At 43.2% G+C, this 17,617-nt stretch overlaps 2 protein-coding genes across 3 annotated transcripts; one reads left to right on the top strand and one right to left on the bottom strand.

Moving 5' to 3' along the window:
* The first annotated feature begins 3,963 nt into the window (after positions 1–3,963).
* Positions 3,964–11,069, top strand: LOC124689294 (protein SENSITIVE TO UV 2-like). Its single transcript, XM_047222848.1, has 13 exons — positions 3,964–4,083; positions 4,327–4,557; positions 4,655–4,699; positions 4,925–5,022; positions 5,258–5,418; positions 5,569–5,924; positions 6,534–6,602; positions 7,325–7,407; positions 7,744–8,016; positions 8,107–8,213; positions 9,363–9,517; positions 9,932–10,128; positions 10,481–11,069. Exons 1-13 carry the CDS (start codon positions 3,964–3,966, stop codon positions 10,815–10,817), a joined length of 2,232 nt encoding a protein of 743 aa, XP_047078804.1. The 3' UTR covers positions 10,818–11,069.
* Positions 11,070–12,747: 1,678 nt separating this feature from the next.
* On the bottom strand, positions 12,748–17,020 carry LOC124691379 (dnaJ homolog subfamily B member 1-like). 2 transcript variants are annotated; one of them, XM_047224661.1, is made up of 4 exons: positions 16,988–17,020; positions 16,692–16,861; positions 14,391–14,806; positions 12,748–13,521 (listed from the first exon to the last, which is right to left on the bottom strand). In XM_047224661.1, the coding sequence occupies exons 2-4, from the start codon at positions 16,848–16,850 to the stop codon at positions 13,083–13,085; spliced, it is 1,014 nt and encodes a 337-aa protein (XP_047080617.1). In that variant the 5' UTR covers positions 16,851–16,861; positions 16,988–17,020; the 3' UTR covers positions 12,748–13,082. The 2 variants fall into 2 exon arrangements, with proteins under 2 accessions (XP_047080617.1, XP_047080618.1); XM_047224662.1 differs by having other exon boundaries at positions 16,692–16,856; positions 16,988–17,014.
* Positions 17,021–17,617: the final 597 nt, after the last annotated feature.

The raw sequence follows: 17,617 nt of genomic DNA, 5'->3' as shown, positions 1-17,617 counted from the left end.
TGAAATTGGTTTGCATGATTGATCTCTCTTAAGGTCTAGATATTTTCTAGTAAAAGTGTTTGAGCAACAAGGAAGACAGATGTAGAGTATTATAATGCTTGCAATATGTTCTTATGTAAGTTTTGTCTGTACCAGTTCATACTTGTGTTTGCTTCAAACAACCTTGCTATCCTAAGCCTTGTACTCGAGAGGGAATACTTCTCGTGCATCCAAAACCTTGAGCCAAAAACTATGCCATCTGTGTCCACCATACCTACCTACTATGTGGTATTTCCTGCCATTCCAAAGTAAATTGCTTGAGTGCTACCTTTAAACAATTCAAAATTTATCATCTCTGATTTGTGTCAATGTTTTATAGCTCATGAGAAAGTATGTGGTGTTTATCTTTCAATCTTGTTGGGCAACTTTCACCAATGGACTAGTGGCTTCATCCGCTTATCCAATAATTTTGCAAAAAGAGCCGGCAATGGGATTCCCAGTCCCAAATTAATTAACCAAAATAGACACTCCTCCATGGTATGTGATTGTTGGACGGCACCCGAGGATTCGGTTAGCCATGGCTTGTGTAAGCAAAGGTTGGGGGGAGTGTCATCATCATAATAAAACTAAAATAAAAGGGCACTCCTTCATGGTATGAGATTGTTGGCGGTGCACCCGAGGATTCGGTTAGCCATGGTTTGTGAAAGAAAGGTTGGCAGGAGTGCTACCCAAAAATAAAAATAATTCATGGGAGCCGCTCTTGAAGGTTTGTCTGGCGAGGGGGTTAGAGTGCCCACTACCATTCGTTGACAACAACAAACACCTCTCAAAACTTTACCTTTATGCTCTCTATATGTTTTCAAAACCAAAGCTCTAGCACAAATACAGCAATCAATGCTTCCCTCTGCAAAGGGCCATTCTTTTACTTTATGTTGAGTCAGTTTACCTACTTCCTTCCATCTTAGAAGCAAACACTTGTGTCAACTGTGCATTGATTCTTACATACTTGCATATTTGCATTCATCATATTACTTTGTGTTGACAATTATCCATGAGATATGCATGTTACAAGTTGAAAGCAACCGCTGAAACTTATATCTTCCTTTGTGTTGCTTCGATGCCTTTACTTTGAACTTATTGCTTTATGAGTTAACTCTTGCGCAAGACTTTTGATACTTGTCTTGAAAGTACTCTTCATGAAAAGTTTTGCTATATGTTATCTACTTGTTAGCAACTATAGATCATTGCTTTGAGTCACTTCATTCATTTCATATGCTTTGTAATAGTATGATCAAGGTTATGTAAGTAGCATGTCACTACGTAAATTATTCTTTTTATCGTTTACCTGCTCGGGACGAGCAGGAACTAAGCTTGGGGATGCCGATACGTCCCCGACGTATCCATAATTTCTGTCGTTCCATGCTTGTTTTATGACAATACTTACATGTTTTGCTTGCACTTTATGATGATTTCATGCATTTTCCGGAACTAACCTATTAACAAGATGCCACGGTGCCGGTTCTCGTTTTCTGTCGTTTTTGGTTCCGGAAAGGCTGTTCGGGCAATATTCTCGAATTCGACGAAACGAAGACCAAACCTCCTATTTTTCCCGGAAGCATCCAGAATACCGAAGAAGAGTCGGAGAGGGGCCGCAGGGCCACCACACCATAAGGCGGCGCGGCCTGGCCCGGGCCCGCGCCGGCCGTGGTGTGGCGCCCCGTGTGCCCCCTCGCGCCGCCTCTTCGCCTATAAAACCCCTTTCGACCTAAAAACACCGTACCACTTGACGAAACTCCGGAAAGACTCCGGGGCGCCGCCGCCATCGCGAAACTCCAATTCGGGGGACGAACCTCTGCTCCGGCACCCTGCCGGAGCGGGGAAGTGCCCCGAAGCCATCTCCATCAACGCCACCGCCTCCATCATGCTCCGTGAGTAGTTCCCCCATGGACTACGGGTTCTAGCTGTAGCTAGTTGGTATTCTCTCCCCCATGTACTTCAATACAATGATCTCATGAGCTGCCTTACATGATTGAGATTCATCCGATGTAATCGGTGTTGTGTTTGTCGGGATCCGATGGATTGTTACATTATGATTGTCTATCTACAAAGTTTATGAAGTTATTGTTGCTGCAATCTTGTTATGCTTAATGCTTGTCACTAGGGCCCGAGTGCCATGATCTTAGATTTGAGCTTTATACTTATTGCTTAGATTGTATCTACAAGTTGTATGCACATGTCACTGTCCGGAACCAAAGGCCCCGAAGTGACAGAAATCGGGACAACCGGAGGGGATGGCGGTGATGTGAGGGACACATGTTTTCACGGAGTGTTAATGCTTTGCTCCGGTGCTCTATTAAAAGGAGTACCTTAATATCCAAGTAGTTTCCCTTGAGGCCCGTGCTGCCACCTGCTGGTAGGACAAAAGATGTTGTGCAAGTTTCTCATTGCGAGCACGTACGACTATAATTGGAAAACATGCCTACATGATTAATGATCTTGATATTCTGTCTTAATGCTATTTCAATCCTATCAATTGCCCGACCGTAATTTGTTCACCCAACACTTGTTATTGGAGAGTTACCACTAGTGTAGATAGCTGGGAACCCCGGTCCATCTTTCATCATCATATACTTGTTCTACATGTCAACTGTTTTCACGGTGCTATTGCTCTCATATCACTATTACCGCTGCCGTGTTACTATTACTATTGCTCTCATACCACTCGCTACTTTCACATCACCCGTGTTGCTAGTGCTTTTCCAGTACAACTGAATTGACAACTCAGTTGTTAAGGCTTATAAGTATTCTTTACCTCCCCTTGTGTCGAATCAATAAATTTGGGTTTTACTTCCCTCGAAGACTGTTGCGATCCCCTATACTTGTGGGTCATCAGAGCGCGCCGGGGACTCCGGCCACGGAGACCACAGGGCCTCCTCCCAGGCGGAGTGGGGGTCCGGAGCCACCCGAGGAAGTGGCGGCGCACGGAGCAGCGCCTCCTCCCTGAGGCGCTGCTCCCTCTCCGCGCGGCGCGGCGCGGCGCCCGGCCTTCGGCGCCGCTCTTCCTCCGCGCGGCGCCGGCCTCTCCGCCGCCGCCGCTCCTCGCGCCGCTCCTCCTCCGCGCGGCGCCTGGCCTCCTCCCGCCGCGCCGCTTCCTCCTCCTCCCGTCGCACCTGGCGGGCCTGGGCGTACAACTCCTAGGCCTCGGCTTCCTCCACCGCCTGCCGGGCCGCTTCCTCCATCTCGGAGGTGCGAATGTCCGCATGGAGGTGCGGCCATTTCGCGTCCTCCTCCGCCGCCGAGATGAGCAGCGCGTCGCGGAGGTCGGGGTCCTCCTCCAAGGACTCGGGCTTCGGCTCGAGCAGCAGCGGAGGCAGTTGCGGCAATGTCGCGCCGCCGCGGGCGGCCTCTCCGATGTGGAGGCCGCCTCGGTTTCCTCCGGATGGCCGCAGCGCCGGCGGAGGACGGCGGGCCGTCGCTCGTCTCCTCGTCGTTGGCTCCGGGAGCGAACCGTCGCTTCGGGGTCATGGCGGCGGTTTCGCTCGGGGAGTGGAGTGGGGACTGGACTGGAGGGACAGATCCCCTCCAGTCCACATTTAATAGCCTCCCCGGTCACCGACGGGTGGGCCCAAGGGAGACGAGGCGACAACCGCCCGGACGCGACCGGACACCGCGTGCCATCCGCGGCCACGCAAACCTAGCCCAGATTTGAGCCGGGTTTGCGTCGTCCCGGACGCCGCGGCCATCCGCATTTGCGGTGCGTCCCCGCGTTGTGCCGATTTTTTGTCTGGTCGCCCCGTTGGAGATGCCCTAACTAGCGGTATTTTGGGTGTTCTCTCTTTAATATTCAGTTGGAGAGCCAGATACAGTATCAGGGTTTGCTGCTAGCAAAACCCCACGCACTTGCACTTGCCTCTCTCTCTTCCCCACCACCACCAGCCCCCGCCGCGCCCTCCCCATCCCGCTTCCGCCGCCGGCGAGCCGGGGATGGCCGACTTCGACGACGACTGGTTCGATGACAACGCGCAGTTGCTTGACGCGATCTGCCGCGACGCCGAGGAGGCCTCCGCCTCCCGCAACCCTAGCGCCACTCCTGCTCCAGCTCCGGTCACCCACTACCTCCCCGCCGCCGCCGTCGCCGCCGCCGCATCGTGGCCCCCTTCCTCCTCCTCCACCACCACCACCGCCACCACCTCTTCCGCCCCCCTCTCCCGCGTCCCCGCCGCGCCCCATGCCTCCGCCACTCCCCTCCCCCGCATCCCCACCTCTCCTTTCCCCCTCCCCCGCGCCCCCGCGGCGGCCCGCGCGCCCGCCCCCGATTTCTTCTCCCCTCCGCGCGAGCTCTCCCAGCGCGCGGCGGCCAGCGGCGGCGGCTTCTCCCCTCCGCGCGAGCTCTCCCAGCGCCCGGCGGCGGAGGAGGACAGCGAGTGCCAGATCATCGAGGCGATGGGCCCCGCGACCTCGAGTACCGGCCGGGCCAGGACCGTGCTGCCGACGGCGGCGAGCCAGGCCCGCGCCAAGAGCTTGCCCAGGGGGAGGCAAGCTAGGGCGGCGGAGAGCAAGTCGGCCGAGGAGATCAAGGTGAGATTGCCATTTTGCTGATACTCACAACCTTGCTAGTATGCCTGTGCTTTCTTGGTTTTCTGACGCGCGTGGTCTCGGTCGCTGGGTGGTGCAGATGCAGAGGGAGCTGGAGCGTGTCTTGAAGCAGATGAACGACATGGTGCGCGTCTCACTGGCTGCCCTGCTATTGGTATTCGATAATGTAGTAGTAGTTGTACTAGTTTTTTTGATCATTTGTCAGTGCCCGTGCTGCGAAAATGGTTCGAGCTTAGTGCATTATGCTCTTGTTTGATCCTAGTTTGGGATGTGCACTGGTGTATGTTCATGGCAGCTAAGGCTAGTATTGAAGTTGGCTCTCGTTTTAAGTTGCGAATTGATCTTGCAGAAAAACGAGAACACTGAGCTGAAGAAAGGCATGAAAAATAAAGACCTCGAAATCGAGGCTAAAGAAGCAGAGATTCATATTTTGAAGAAGGCGAATCTGTAAGTGCTATTCTCTTTAATAATTTATTTATGCCCTTGGCACATCACGATGCTGATGTAACATGTTTTTATGTGAAGAATCAATTTTTTTTAAATAACCTTAAACCAGCTTGGATAGTAGGGAGTGGCTTTTTAAAACAGTAGTTGGTTCACATGTCTTTCTGTACTGCATTTGAGTGCTTGCTGGATACTGTATTAACATTGTTTTCTTTTGTGTATTCCGGGGCTGTTTCAGCAAAGATATTTGCAGTACAAGGATGGATATTGATCATGCCCCTGCAGATGAGGCTTTGCAAGCTGGGGGTTCTTGTCGCACATCCACAAGGAGAGCAGACAAGTTGAATGGAAAAAATAAGGACCTCTGTTCTTCCCGAGATGGTTTGTGTTTCAGCGAGCGTATTTGATTGATGCATCTGACTTCTTGGAACTGAAACACCAAAGAACTATTAATAGTAGCACTAAGATTTATAAACCTTTTTGAAGCTGAGAGTGTTTTCTTATCTCCTGACTTCTAATATAATAAACAAGTGATTTCTTAATGATCAGGAACAAGTACCTCAGGAGCATATTTGGAGGAAAATGCACACCTTGAATTAAAAAGCAACAAATGCACGGACAATAAGACTAAAGGAGTCCAAACAGATCTTCCAGTGAATGATGAACATCTTGAGCACAAGAAAGTACCAATAAATAACATCTCTAGCAGCCTCTGTGCAATCTGGGGTAGGCCAGCTAACAGTATGCTGGGGAGGAGTCTGATCTCGAAGATCCTTGCTTCTTGCTCGGAAGAAATGTTGACACTTCTCCAGTCTACGAGATCGCCAGACAAGTGTGAAAACTCTTCTGAAGGGAGCTCCTCAATGCATAATGCTATATCAGAAGTATATGATATTATCATCAAGGTGATGGTCATGCAAAAGCACCTATTCTCTTTGCTATTGCAGCTCGCACTATATGTGCTTTTCAAGGGAGAAATGCTACTTTGCTTTTGAACTTTATTTTAATGCCAAAACCTGTCATACAATGCTTTGCAATTTGGCTGCTCTGTGATATAATGATAAGAGTGGTACAAGATTTGCTTTCACCAGAATAATGTCACGTTTGAATAGGGAATACTATGTCCACCCATTTGTTGTTTTTGTAGTACCTAGTGTAAGAAATGTGTATATTTCTTTTATATTAGCTGTGTAGTATCATTGTTGTATAAAGGGTTTACACAACATCTGTATGTATATATCAATGCTACTACTAGCCTTTTCTTCTAAATTCTTATCAAGTTAGTCCCTCCCTAAAACAGAGGGGCCATTTTTTGTAATGTCTTGTTCGCAAATGTAGGGTTTATTTTGGTCGATGTAAAATAAGTGTGTTCTCCCCTATACCCAACACATATGCAGTTTTACTTTTTATTACTGCATACATACATTGTATATAGCATACCCTATATTTTGATTGATGGAAGTACATATTCATTTGAAATAACATCTCATATTTTTTCTGTTTTGTTCCTGCAGGTGAATAGTGACGCAGTACCTGTACAAACTCTTCTTGAAGCATTGCTAAATCTGTGTGTTGTTGGTAATGTGAGAACCTATTATCTCACTTTATTTCCATAGCAAGGTTGCTTATTTTTTCCATGACCATCCATTGTGCCTCTTCACTGGCATACAAAAAATAGCTTTAGCACTCTATACAACCTAATACTAATGAGGTTATTAGTGATTTTTAACATAGTTGGTTACACTGACAGCATGAATAATTGGAATGCAGTTCTCTGTTTTATTTGTAGTCACTTTGGGGAAGGAAATGGTTGATTTTAAGTAATTGTCGATGGACACTGAGTTACCTTTGAGGCTTTGACTGGTTTCCATCTTAGACATTTTTGACGTAAAAAATCTAGCTGGACCAGAACCGGCAGGAATAAATAAGAACCATCACAATAGTTGTTTTCCAAACCAAGTTCTGAGCACAGGTTTCCTCATACTCCTAGGTTGTTGTTTATTGAACAATAGAAGTCTCACCACACCAGTTGACACTATGTAGACTCTGGAAAATGCTAGTTTTAATAGCTGCAGTTTGCCCATGCAACAACGCAACTGTAGGTTGACTTTGTTAGGATTGGATACACAGTTGCTACTGAGTTGAAGAATTAGTAATTAAAAGATATATATTTTAATAGCTGCAGTTAAGCTGTCTTGGCTTTTCCTGTCGATGTTGAAGTGAGACAGTCATCTTTTTAACTACTCCGAGTCTTGAATTTAACTGGCCAGCTCATTTATGCATGTATTTTACCTGCTCCTTTCAGGTCGTTGTTGTTGGTAGGGCCCTGCGGATATTGTATAGCATCTTGCAAAACTTGCTAACCCATGGAGTCAAGTCTAACCAAAGGTATGCTTTGCCTCATTGGATATATTTCTGGTATCCAGGATAGCTGCTATGTGATTAACAATTTGTGGTGGTGAGTGTAGGAAAAATCACCAACTAAATATTAAAATAAAGTAGTAGTGTATAAGACAAGGTGAATGTCGAACAGCTGTTTTACTGGATTCTGTATGAATGTCATGTCTAATGATCCATTGGCCTTTTCCTTGTTGGCGTGGTTGCCTTTTTGTTTGTCAAATATCCTTTTCCTTGTTGGTACTTTGTTAGTTTATTTTACTTCTTTATAATCATAGGCTCCTATGCTTATGAACTTTAATACGATTTTCCTCAGTGTAAACTTAGGAACAATGTTATTATTGGGACGAATGTTAACAGTAACATGGAAATGGAGAGTACCAATAGGTTGCTTAATGCACCTGGCATGAAGAATCTAGTAAGAAGTGAAGATGGACTTCGCATTGGAAATATGTTTCTTCCTTCTACATTCTGGCCTTCATTCTTCACTGCTGTGCTACAAATTGCGCTAAAGTATTCAGAAGAGAGTATTCGTGTTGATGCACTATCCATAGTTATTCTTGTTGTAAGGACAAGTGATCCCAAAGTGGAACGTGAAAAGTAAGCAATCATGAGCAATATATCTTTTCTTAAATCGGTCAAACATTTTTATGCTACTATTGCCCAATGATATTCTGCTACTACTTTCAGATTTGGATTTACTTCTGTAATGGAAAGCTTACATCCATTGTTGCAGAAAGAAAATGGATTGCTCGTAAAGAAGCATTCTGTGCATCTACTTTTTTTGCTTTTGAACTGTAAGTTCTTGTGGTTAGATATTCCGTTTCTCGTATTATCTTTAGAACCTAAGATGTTTTATAGAAAGTACTGTTTTGCCAGTTGAATGCACCACTGTGCATTCTGCAGAGTAGCTAGTTATTTGACACCATTTCATGGAACCCTTAGCTATTTAAGGGAGTATGGGTAGCAAGTTGTAACAAATTAACTATTTGGGTGATAAATTCTTTGAGTTAACTTGATTTTTCATGAGAAAGAAATTGACATGTCAAAGTTTGAAGCTGTATTCTTCTTGCAAGTGATCCTGCGGGAACAAGTGTTGCTAAATTTCCCCCTTCATCCATTTCATATGTGACTGCCAGGTGAATGGAAATGAAATACTTCTCCTTCCTCTTTTCCATGGAACATACACCCAATCCCCACCATCCCTCTATAATTCCTTCAACTTCTTAGATTTTTTTTCTTCTTTCTGGTGGTACCAAACAGCCACCTAATATCTAGTAAAAACCTAAAACTGAGGGTTTTAGTTCATATATTGAGAAACAATTGTCAAGAGATGACAGTACATGTACCTTCAAATTTAGATATGGTGCTTATACGGACATGGTGTTTTGGCTTCATAGGTCTTATTATGAAAAATGCATTTCAAAATATTAAAAAATTCTTTAAAAAAACCAGGTACCATCCTGACATTCTATGTCCGCACACAAAGTTTTGCGGAAAAACGACATTTTTGTGGCCTGCGTAAAAAAGACAAAAACACCGAAAATGGTCTTTTCTACACAGGCCACAAAAAATGACTTATTTTTCGTGAAACATTGTGTGAGAACATAGAATGTCTGGATGTGCACCCGAATATATTTTTGGATTTTTTAGACATTTTGAAATATGTCTTTTGATTTGAACAGTGGGTGCATCTAGAGTTCTACACCTACGAGCCAAAGTGGATTTCCATGCTCATACGGCTTTTAGTATTCTGTTGGCTCTGAAGCTCTGTTAAACAACTACGTGCTGGAAGAAGAATTGTTATTCTAGCTATTTTTGTTCAATCTCAGTGGTGTTTCATTCTGAAGAAATCTTTAACATGATGTTAATATTTTCTTTCCTGTTATTTGGCTTTCCCTGTGCCAGTAACTGCAATCTAATTCCTGTTGCTGCCTTAATTGTAGGCCCAACGATGTTGAAGCTTCTGTGCAATCGAGGTACAGATGGCCCTGAGGTGATGGAAGCTGTTGGATCTGAAAATGATAGATCACAACAAGCTATAAGCGCAGTACTTCAGGACTTGTCTGAATGTTTGACCTGTGAGGCAACATCTTCTCTGGTGTGTTCCTTGGTTCTTTAGTGATTCAGTCAGGACTATGCATAAACACATTTAGCTTTAACTTTTTGTTTGAGCTCCCTCCATCCACAAAAGAATGTCTCAACTTTGTCAAAATATGCATGGTGTTTTAGTGTGTAGATATATGCAAATTTAGAAAAAGTTGAGACATCCTTTTGTGGATGGAGGGAGTAGCATTTATAGGTTGAAAACTTTTTCACCTAATTAAGATTCTAGCCTGCATGGATTGAACGGAGTAATGGGTTCTTTCCCTTACCATCCTAACAAAAATTGTGGCATTTGCTACCTTCAAATTTTTAAGCTCGATTGCAACAATAGGAGTTCATCACAGCTAAGTGTCTAAGTGTTGCATTTGTTTCCATTGTTTTACAACTAAAGCAAGCTGATATTTTTCAGGAGCTCAAGCTTTGTCGTCTAGTTGTCAATCTATTAGCATACATAGCATCTAGTGGCAAGTTGGGATATCAAGTGCTTCTAGATTCAGTGACTGCCAATGGTTCCAGCTTTTTGGAGTTGATCATGGAAGTCCTTGCTTCCCAGATGGAACAGGAGGTTGATTTTTCAACTGAGGCACACGAGCTATTGAAAGAAAGGTAAATTGTAAAAATTCTCCGTACTAAACTATGCATTTCTACCAGTCTGTCGCATGTTTGTATGAATGTTCCGTGTACTCTGTTTATTGCCAACTGAAGCTACTGTGTTGGCACGCTCAAAGTTTCAAAATATTCTAAAATAGTTCCACAATTAAGAGATTCTATCACAAGTAAATGACAGGTTAAGTCTGAGACGGTGTCACAAAATTGTTGTCATTTATCGTACCTTACAACTGTGGATGCTTTTGTGTTGATTGTAGTTTACAACTGTGGACGTTTTTTTGTTGTTTAAATATGAGAGTTCTCTGTGCTGTATTATTTGTATTTCATGTAACATAAATGTTTCCTGTAGGTATTTGCTGATGAGAGAAGCCCTGATCCTTCTGAACCGATTAGCTTCACACGCTATGTTTTCGAAGCCAACTCTGGAAGTGTTGGTAGGCAGTGGTAACCAGTGCGCAAGCTTGACAATTGATACTGCGAACCGGCTTCCCCAGAGGAGCAAGTACCCCTTGAGGCACCTTACCGAGCTGAATCCCCAGATGGCGAACGACCTCGCAGAGCTGGCCCAGAAGTTCCGTTCGCGAGTGTACGGTTTCCTGGAAGAGCAACAGCATTCAAAGGCTGACCGTTCCAGTTCAAGTGGTCTGGCCAAGAGTCTGCGGCTGCCTCCTAGAGTTCCAAGATAGTTGGGTCTATCTTAGCTTACTGGAGATTGTTTTCTTGATTTTTTTTTCTTTTGGGCTAACCGTAGTAGGGTCTTTCTGGGTAGGGCGAGTAGGTAGGTTTTGGCTGGTGGTGTACAGTGGGGCGTGATTCCTCGCCATTTTGGGGCTGTGTAAGTTTGAAAACTCGAGGGAATGTGTTGTTAGAATTGTACTGAGAAATTGGCATACGGCACAACAGCAGTTCGTGGCAAGATAGTCATCTTTCCTTTTGTATTTCATTGATTTTTTTGGGCGATTTCCTATGACAATGTAAGGAAACTAAGTTCTGCCATGTGGCTAAATCTCAAATTTTCTTAAATAACAAGCATTTCCCATTTAAGAATAATTATACTCCCTCCAATCTATAATACGTGTCGAGGGTTTAGTTCAAACTTCAGCCTCCGATCAATAATTAGTGTTGAAGTTTTAGCTCAAATTTAAACTAAACGCTCCAAACTCATTATGTATTGGAAGGAGTAGCTTTTATCACTAGTTAAACAGTTAGTTGAATATTTTCTGAACAAGCGTTGTTTTTAATTAGCAAAAAAGCAAAAGAAATTTTGCAAGAAGAACACAGCCAAAGGTAGGATCAGTGCACGAGCTAAGTTTTGCGGGAAGGAAGGAGGAGGGCACAACGATAGGGTGTGCTTTTTGTGGGGTTCAGAAACAGCGATGGGCGTCGTTGCGGTGCGTGCGTACGGTCCGTTTCAATTTGGGAAAGTTTTTCATGTGATTAAGGGACTCTAACTAGGGTTGCTCGAACGTGTTTATCCGTGACAATATTATCTTATTTGACACCCTAAACAGTATTTCCTCCGATTCATAATAAGTTTTATGATGTTAGTTTAAATTTACAGATTTGCTAGGCGTCTGATTTTTATTATGTCCTAGTCTACTTCTTAGTCATTAGGTTAGCCTCGTGATTTGTACTGATAGTTGTAAATATGTTGCAACTGATTGAGATTTTACTAGTTGCAAGTGGATTGCAACTAAGACTTCCCCCACTTGCGAGTGGGTTGTAACTTGTAACTGAGAAAATATCCACACCATTGAATTTGTTTCAAAATTCATGCTGGGTTATGAGTTGCATTAGTTGCAATTAGGTTGTAGTTGAGACTAGATGACATAAGGTGATTGAGATTCCCCTTATTTTTAAAAATAAATTGAAATTACAACAGTTATTATAAGCCGAAGGGAGTAGATTTAATTAAAACATCTACAAATTTAATTGTATTATATTAGTTTAGAGTGAATGATTCTTGTCCGACTTAAAATTGAGCTTAGAAAATCCATTATTCAGATTTTTCCAAGTTTTCATGCATAGTATTTCTTATTAGAGTTCTAAGGACTGTATAGACGTTAATTTTATTTAGAGCGTGCGCAATGGTAGAGAATGCATGTCTTCCCTTACCTCGCCACATCAACTAGAGAAGTCAATAGATAGAAGTCATACAATACGTTATATTTTATAGCCATTTCTAGCAATTAATATTAATAATTAGAATTTGGTTAAAAATTTGTGGCTCAGGAAGACTACGGTGGAGAAAATAGTCATCTCTTACTTCCTAAGAGATGATTCTCTTTCTTCATTCTTTCTTCTCCAACTAATCAAAAAATTCGACATGGTACCTCTAAGAAAATGGACACCCGGCACCTCCAGGTCGCCTACAAGCCACACCAAATTTAGGCCTTTCACAATAGATTGTATCTTAGCGCGCTATCTCAAAATGACAACCAGCATCTGAGAGCTTTTTAGCAGTTGGGTTAACCATTAGACATTGACATATGGTAATAGCAAGAACAACTTTTCATCGCAGATAATCATGTTACATCTGTGTAGAAATATTATATTTTGGACGGGGGTAGATTTATTTGTACATCGCAGGTAATCAACTTTTTTTGCCAGGTCTTCTGATCTTTAAAATAACAATGATGTTCATTCATCTAACTATATATCTTATCAGTAGCTTAAACCATCCGCATGGTTACTTCCAATTATTTGAAGAACTACCACCAATAACAGAGCTTTCAAAATGGATCAGTTCAACATGACCAAAATTAGCATCATTTCTAATGATGAGCAAAATCACAAAAAACCATCTAACTTCCCAAACAACAGCACCGACAAGATAGAATCAGTGCCACAACTGCTGCTACCGGACCTACAATCGCTAGATGAACTATCTAATCAGCTCAACCTGCCCCCACACTAGCCAGTTCTTTTTCTTTCTTTATATGCATCCCAGGTTAGCTCCCCATGATCCGCCTGATGGCAGCTCGCTGCGACGACGATAGCCTCGTCGGGAAGGTCACATCGAACCTGATCCTCAGGCTCCCCTTCTTCCCTGGCTCCTTCCGGATCGGCCACCCTTCGTTCTCGATCACGATCTCATGCCCAGGGCGGACCACTTCGTCCACACTGACAGGAAGGCTCCTGCCATCAAGGGTCTTGAGGTTTATGGTCGTCCCGGCAAGAGCATCCACCAAAGCTATCTCCTGGCTTACTAGGAGGTTGTTCCCTTCTAGAGTGTAGGTGTCATGAGGCTTCACGTCGATCACGAAGGTAAGGTCCTGTGGTAGATAGCCATGCAGCGTGTCTCCTTTGTTGTCAAATGTCACCTTTGTCCCCCTTTTCCAGCCTGGCAGCACCTCGACCTGCAAGACCTCTGTCTCGACCTCTAGCTTTCTGCAGAAGATGACATGAAGATGGAGAATCAGATACCCAATATCGAACTGAAAACATCTCACGCCAATTGTGCTGCCATGTAATGCAGCAAAACTAAGAGGAAGGACTTTAACCAATTGGGACTCAGTCCTTCCCATTGTCTACATGATACTCCTCACGATGTCTACATGATACTCCTCACGATGAAGAATTAAAGAGACCAAAAGAAATAGACATGTACGGAGTAGAACTGAACCAAGATATGTAGTAGGACGGCAGGTAGGATGTCAATCACAGTATTATTTTCACATTCACATCAATTACAAAAAACACATTGTACATTTACCAGCCACCTGCTCATCAGGGTTAAGTTTTAAGAACACTCAGAATCCAGGCAAACAGTAGCCACACCCTTGCCACCAAACTCCTTAATTTAACTTCCAACAATTCTACTTTGGATTTGTCGGGTCATTTAACTGGAGATAACAAGATTATAAAAAGAGTAGGGGCTTCTATCTGAGACAACATTGCAGCAAAGATATCGTCGAATAAGAAAATCTGATGTGTGTTTACGGATGTTTAAAATTAAATACCACAAAGATGCACTCAAGTTAAGCTTTTGACAAGCATTTCAAATCCACACAACTTGCAAAAAATCAGACTAGGTAATATGCAATATTAACACAATATTGTCTCTAAACAAACACAATATTGCAGTTAAAATATTTATCCCATGAAAGTGCAATAGAGAACACAAACCAAGCTTTTTACAATCAAAAATTGCAAAGTTAATCTCAGTACAGGCTTACATTTCAAGTTTCATATTTGTCTTCCCAGCATTAAATAAAACTTTTAAAACATGTGTGTATATGGTAAAAGTAGATACATACCCATCAGGTTTTGCAACATTCCTAGTGATCTTCATCTTCTTTTTTGTTCCATTAAACAACTCTTCAAGAGAACACATTAATGTTTTTTCCACAGGCGGGGGCTTTTCTAGCTGTCTTGTGCTAGTACTGGGTTCCTTCTGAGAACTGGAAGAAGCCGCACTTTGACTATTCCTTGCTGAGGTCCGGTGTGTTGGTTGAAAGCGCCTTCGGTCTTGGTCAAAGGTGTATGTCTTGTTGCTCGCCATGAACTCGTTAAAGAAATCATCTGGGTCACTAGGATTGTAACGGAAATTACTTGGACCACTTGGGCCTGCAGTTGTGGAGGTACGGCTATACGAACCAGGTGGAGGCATCCCCTTTAAACCTTCTTCACCATATTGGTCATATACTGCACGCTTTTCTGGATCACTTAGTACCTGGCAAAATCATACAAAGTTGGTGAGAAGAGCAAATAAGTATAACAACTCATGAACTAAATATTTCAGTCATTAAGGAAATTGGAAAAAAGTACACTACATCGCATACTACATGCCTACAACCATGTATAACTGTGAAGGCAATGCAGTACAACTCTTAATGCCTTGAGGGGTAATGAAGTCATATGCATGTGATGTTTACCAGAGATGAAATCAGCTGCAACTTCTTTTGTAATTGCACATAAACTTTTAAGCAAAGGAAACTGAAGTGAGTAAGTGACTCAATCTTGCATCACAGCTACCATGCAGTATTACTATATGGCCTCACCATACTAAATGCAGAAGTTGCAAGCAGACTGAGCAAAGGTACCTTTCAACGTACTAAAAATGTATTATCAGAGAAGCCCCAGTTTCACCATTCAAAACAATGTTAAATGTAATTTATAGTTACAGGTTACAAATTTAACTTCTCAGATGCCAAATAGTATAGCTATTTTTCAAACAGCATACAAAAGTGAAGCTTCTTTTGCAAGATAACTCTGTTAGAGTAATCCTTGCTTTAGAGTTAAGCTAGTACCTTCTAGTAGGACTGGTAGGTTCTAGTATGTTGTAGTGGTACATTTCATATGTAAGCACTAGGCAGTAGCTAACTCTGGTTAGCAGTAGAAACCTGTAGAAGGTTAGGATAACAGTAGAAAGCTCTAGAAGGCTTTAGAAATCTACATGTTGTACCTAGCTTGTATCCTATAAATAGCACTATGCAATACAAGCTGCAGCAAGCTATTGGAAGCATCACACATAGACCACTTCCTACACACTGCCTGTGAACTAACAAGACTAACAAACTCCACCAGGAATTCGCATAATCAAATTGACTTTTTTTTCAGCCAATTTTGAAATGTTAAAATTCAAATGGATGATGAAACAATGCTCTCATTATGAATACGGAAATACTCCCTTCATCCCATGAAAATTGTCCGAAATATGTCTAGATTGGGATGTACCTAGACACTAAATAGCATCTAGATACATCCAAATTTTGATAAAACTCAGACAAGTTCAATGGGATGGGGGGGGGGGAGTACTATAGGAAAAGAGTAAATGCACAACAGGTACTCGAACTATATGTTGCTCCTTGTAGATCGGAGTAGAGATTCCAGTTTCCAGATGGGGCACCGGAGCAAAACTTGGAAACCCAGCTAAGTACAAACCTGAGCTAAAAAGCTTAAGTAGATTGCTCTCAGCGCAACAAAGAGATGCTTGTGGTATGGTATTACAAGCCCCATAATCATGATATAATACTGAACACATGAATCAAGCAATAATTTCTTATAAGCATGGAACAAAAGGATAAATCTGACAATTATTCATACTAAACTCTCTCCACAGGAATAGCTATCACCTTATTTAAAACTGGCAAAGAATCAAACATGTACCCAGTAACAATGTCTACGATATGTTATAGGAAAGGAGTAAATACACAACACACACATAATCCCGAAGAAGAAAAATAAGAATTATATGTTGCTCCTTTAGATCCAAGTAGATTGAACATTCAAATTTCCAAATGGGGCAACCGGAGAACAACTTGGCGGACCAGGTACAAAGCTGAGCTAAAAAGCTTCTGTAGCATGTTCTCGGCACGGCAAAGAGATGTTCATGATTTGGTATTACAACTAAGTGGTCAATCCTCATAATCAAGATATACAACTGAACACATGCATTAAGCAACCAACTTTTAAACAAAAGGATAAATCTTACTAACATTTAATAAAACTAAAATCTCCTCACAGGAATAGCTATCATTTAATTTCAAACTGGCAAAGAATCAAACCATGTACTCAGCAACGGATACTGCGAGAAAATAAATGCACAGTTCACTTGCCTCATAGGCCTCAGTTATCTGTTTGAACTTGGCCTCAGCCTCGGCGCCAGCTGTCGGGTTCTTGTCGGGGTGCCACGTCCTTGCGAGCCGACGGTACGACTTCTTCAGGTCCTCCAAGGTGGCATTGCGATTCACCTTGAGGATGTTGTAGTAGTCCATCGCCTTCTTGTCTTGCCAAACAATCACAAAAGGGTAATCAAAACCTAACCCTAGATCACCATGCCCCCGAACTCCAAGTCAGCATGGAGCCCATCGAATCCAGATAAATTCGGGAATTTGAATGGTCCAGATCCTACCTTTCGCCTCCCGCAACCAATTTCACGCCGGATCACCAGGAAATGGATGAAATCCGCGCAAGAAACGCGGTGGAGGTGCCCAGCCTCTCACCTCCGCACGCGACCTCTTATCCTCAGATGAGCGGCAAGAATCTGCCCGAGTTCGCAGCGGCAAGATCACGCCTTGCGACTACCTACAGCCAAACCACGCCGGATCACCGCTCTGGATAGCCCGAAAATGCGCAGGATAGAGGTGAAGATGAGGCGACCTGATAAAACAATACTGCTGCTACCTGAGACTTCGAAACGCCGCCGTAAATCTCACAGGAAAATGGCTCCGCCGCCTCAGAAAAATCGCACCTTCCCGGCTCCGGCAGAGAATTGGCGACGGAGCCGCCTGATCTCGCCGGGCGGTGCGCTGAATGATTTTGGGATGGAGACGTTTGGGATTTGGTCTCTCTTTTTCTTTTCCGCTCCCTGATTTCCTTGTTTTCTTTGGGGATATACGGATTTATTACTATATGTATTCGGTATTTTAAAGGATGGAAAGGAGTGGGATACTCCGTACCGTTTTTTGGTATGGTCTGGGTTTGAAATTGTGTGAGACGGATATTCATGTGTTGATCGGAAATTTTGCACCAGTTTGTATTC

This window comes from Lolium rigidum, chromosome 2 (assembly GCF_022539505.1).
Source record: "Lolium rigidum isolate FL_2022 chromosome 2, APGP_CSIRO_Lrig_0.1, whole genome shotgun sequence".
In the NCBI taxonomy this organism is placed as follows: domain Eukaryota; kingdom Viridiplantae; phylum Streptophyta; class Magnoliopsida; order Poales; family Poaceae; genus Lolium; species Lolium rigidum.
Note: the sequence above shows the minus strand (reverse complement) of the source record. Positions and strands in the feature narration are given on the sequence as shown.

Bases quoted from the DNA above. Each gene is read 5' to 3' on its own strand.
- LOC124689294 (XM_047222848.1), top strand. From the start codon at position 3,964: ATGGCCGACTTCGACGACGACTGGTTCGATGACAACGCGCAGTTGCTT. The intron at 5,023-5,257 runs GTAAGTGCTATT...GGGCTGTTTCAG, and splicing joins ATTTTGAAGAAGGCGAATCT to CAAAGATATTTGCAGTACAA. The intron at 7,408-7,743 runs GTATGCTTTGCC...GTGTAAACTTAG, and splicing joins GGAGTCAAGTCTAACCAAAG to GAACAATGTTATTATTGGGA.
- LOC124691379 (XM_047224661.1), bottom strand. From the start codon at position 16,850: ATGGACTACTACAACATCCTCAAGGTGAATCGCAATGCCACCTTGGAG. The intron at 14,807-16,691 runs GCAAGTGAACTG...TGATTTTGCCAG, and splicing joins AGATAACTGAGGCCTATGAG to GTACTAAGTGATCCAGAAAA. The intron at 13,522-14,390 runs GTATGTATCTAC...CATCTTCTGCAG, and splicing joins AATGTTGCAAAACCTGATGG to AAAGCTAGAGGTCGAGACAG.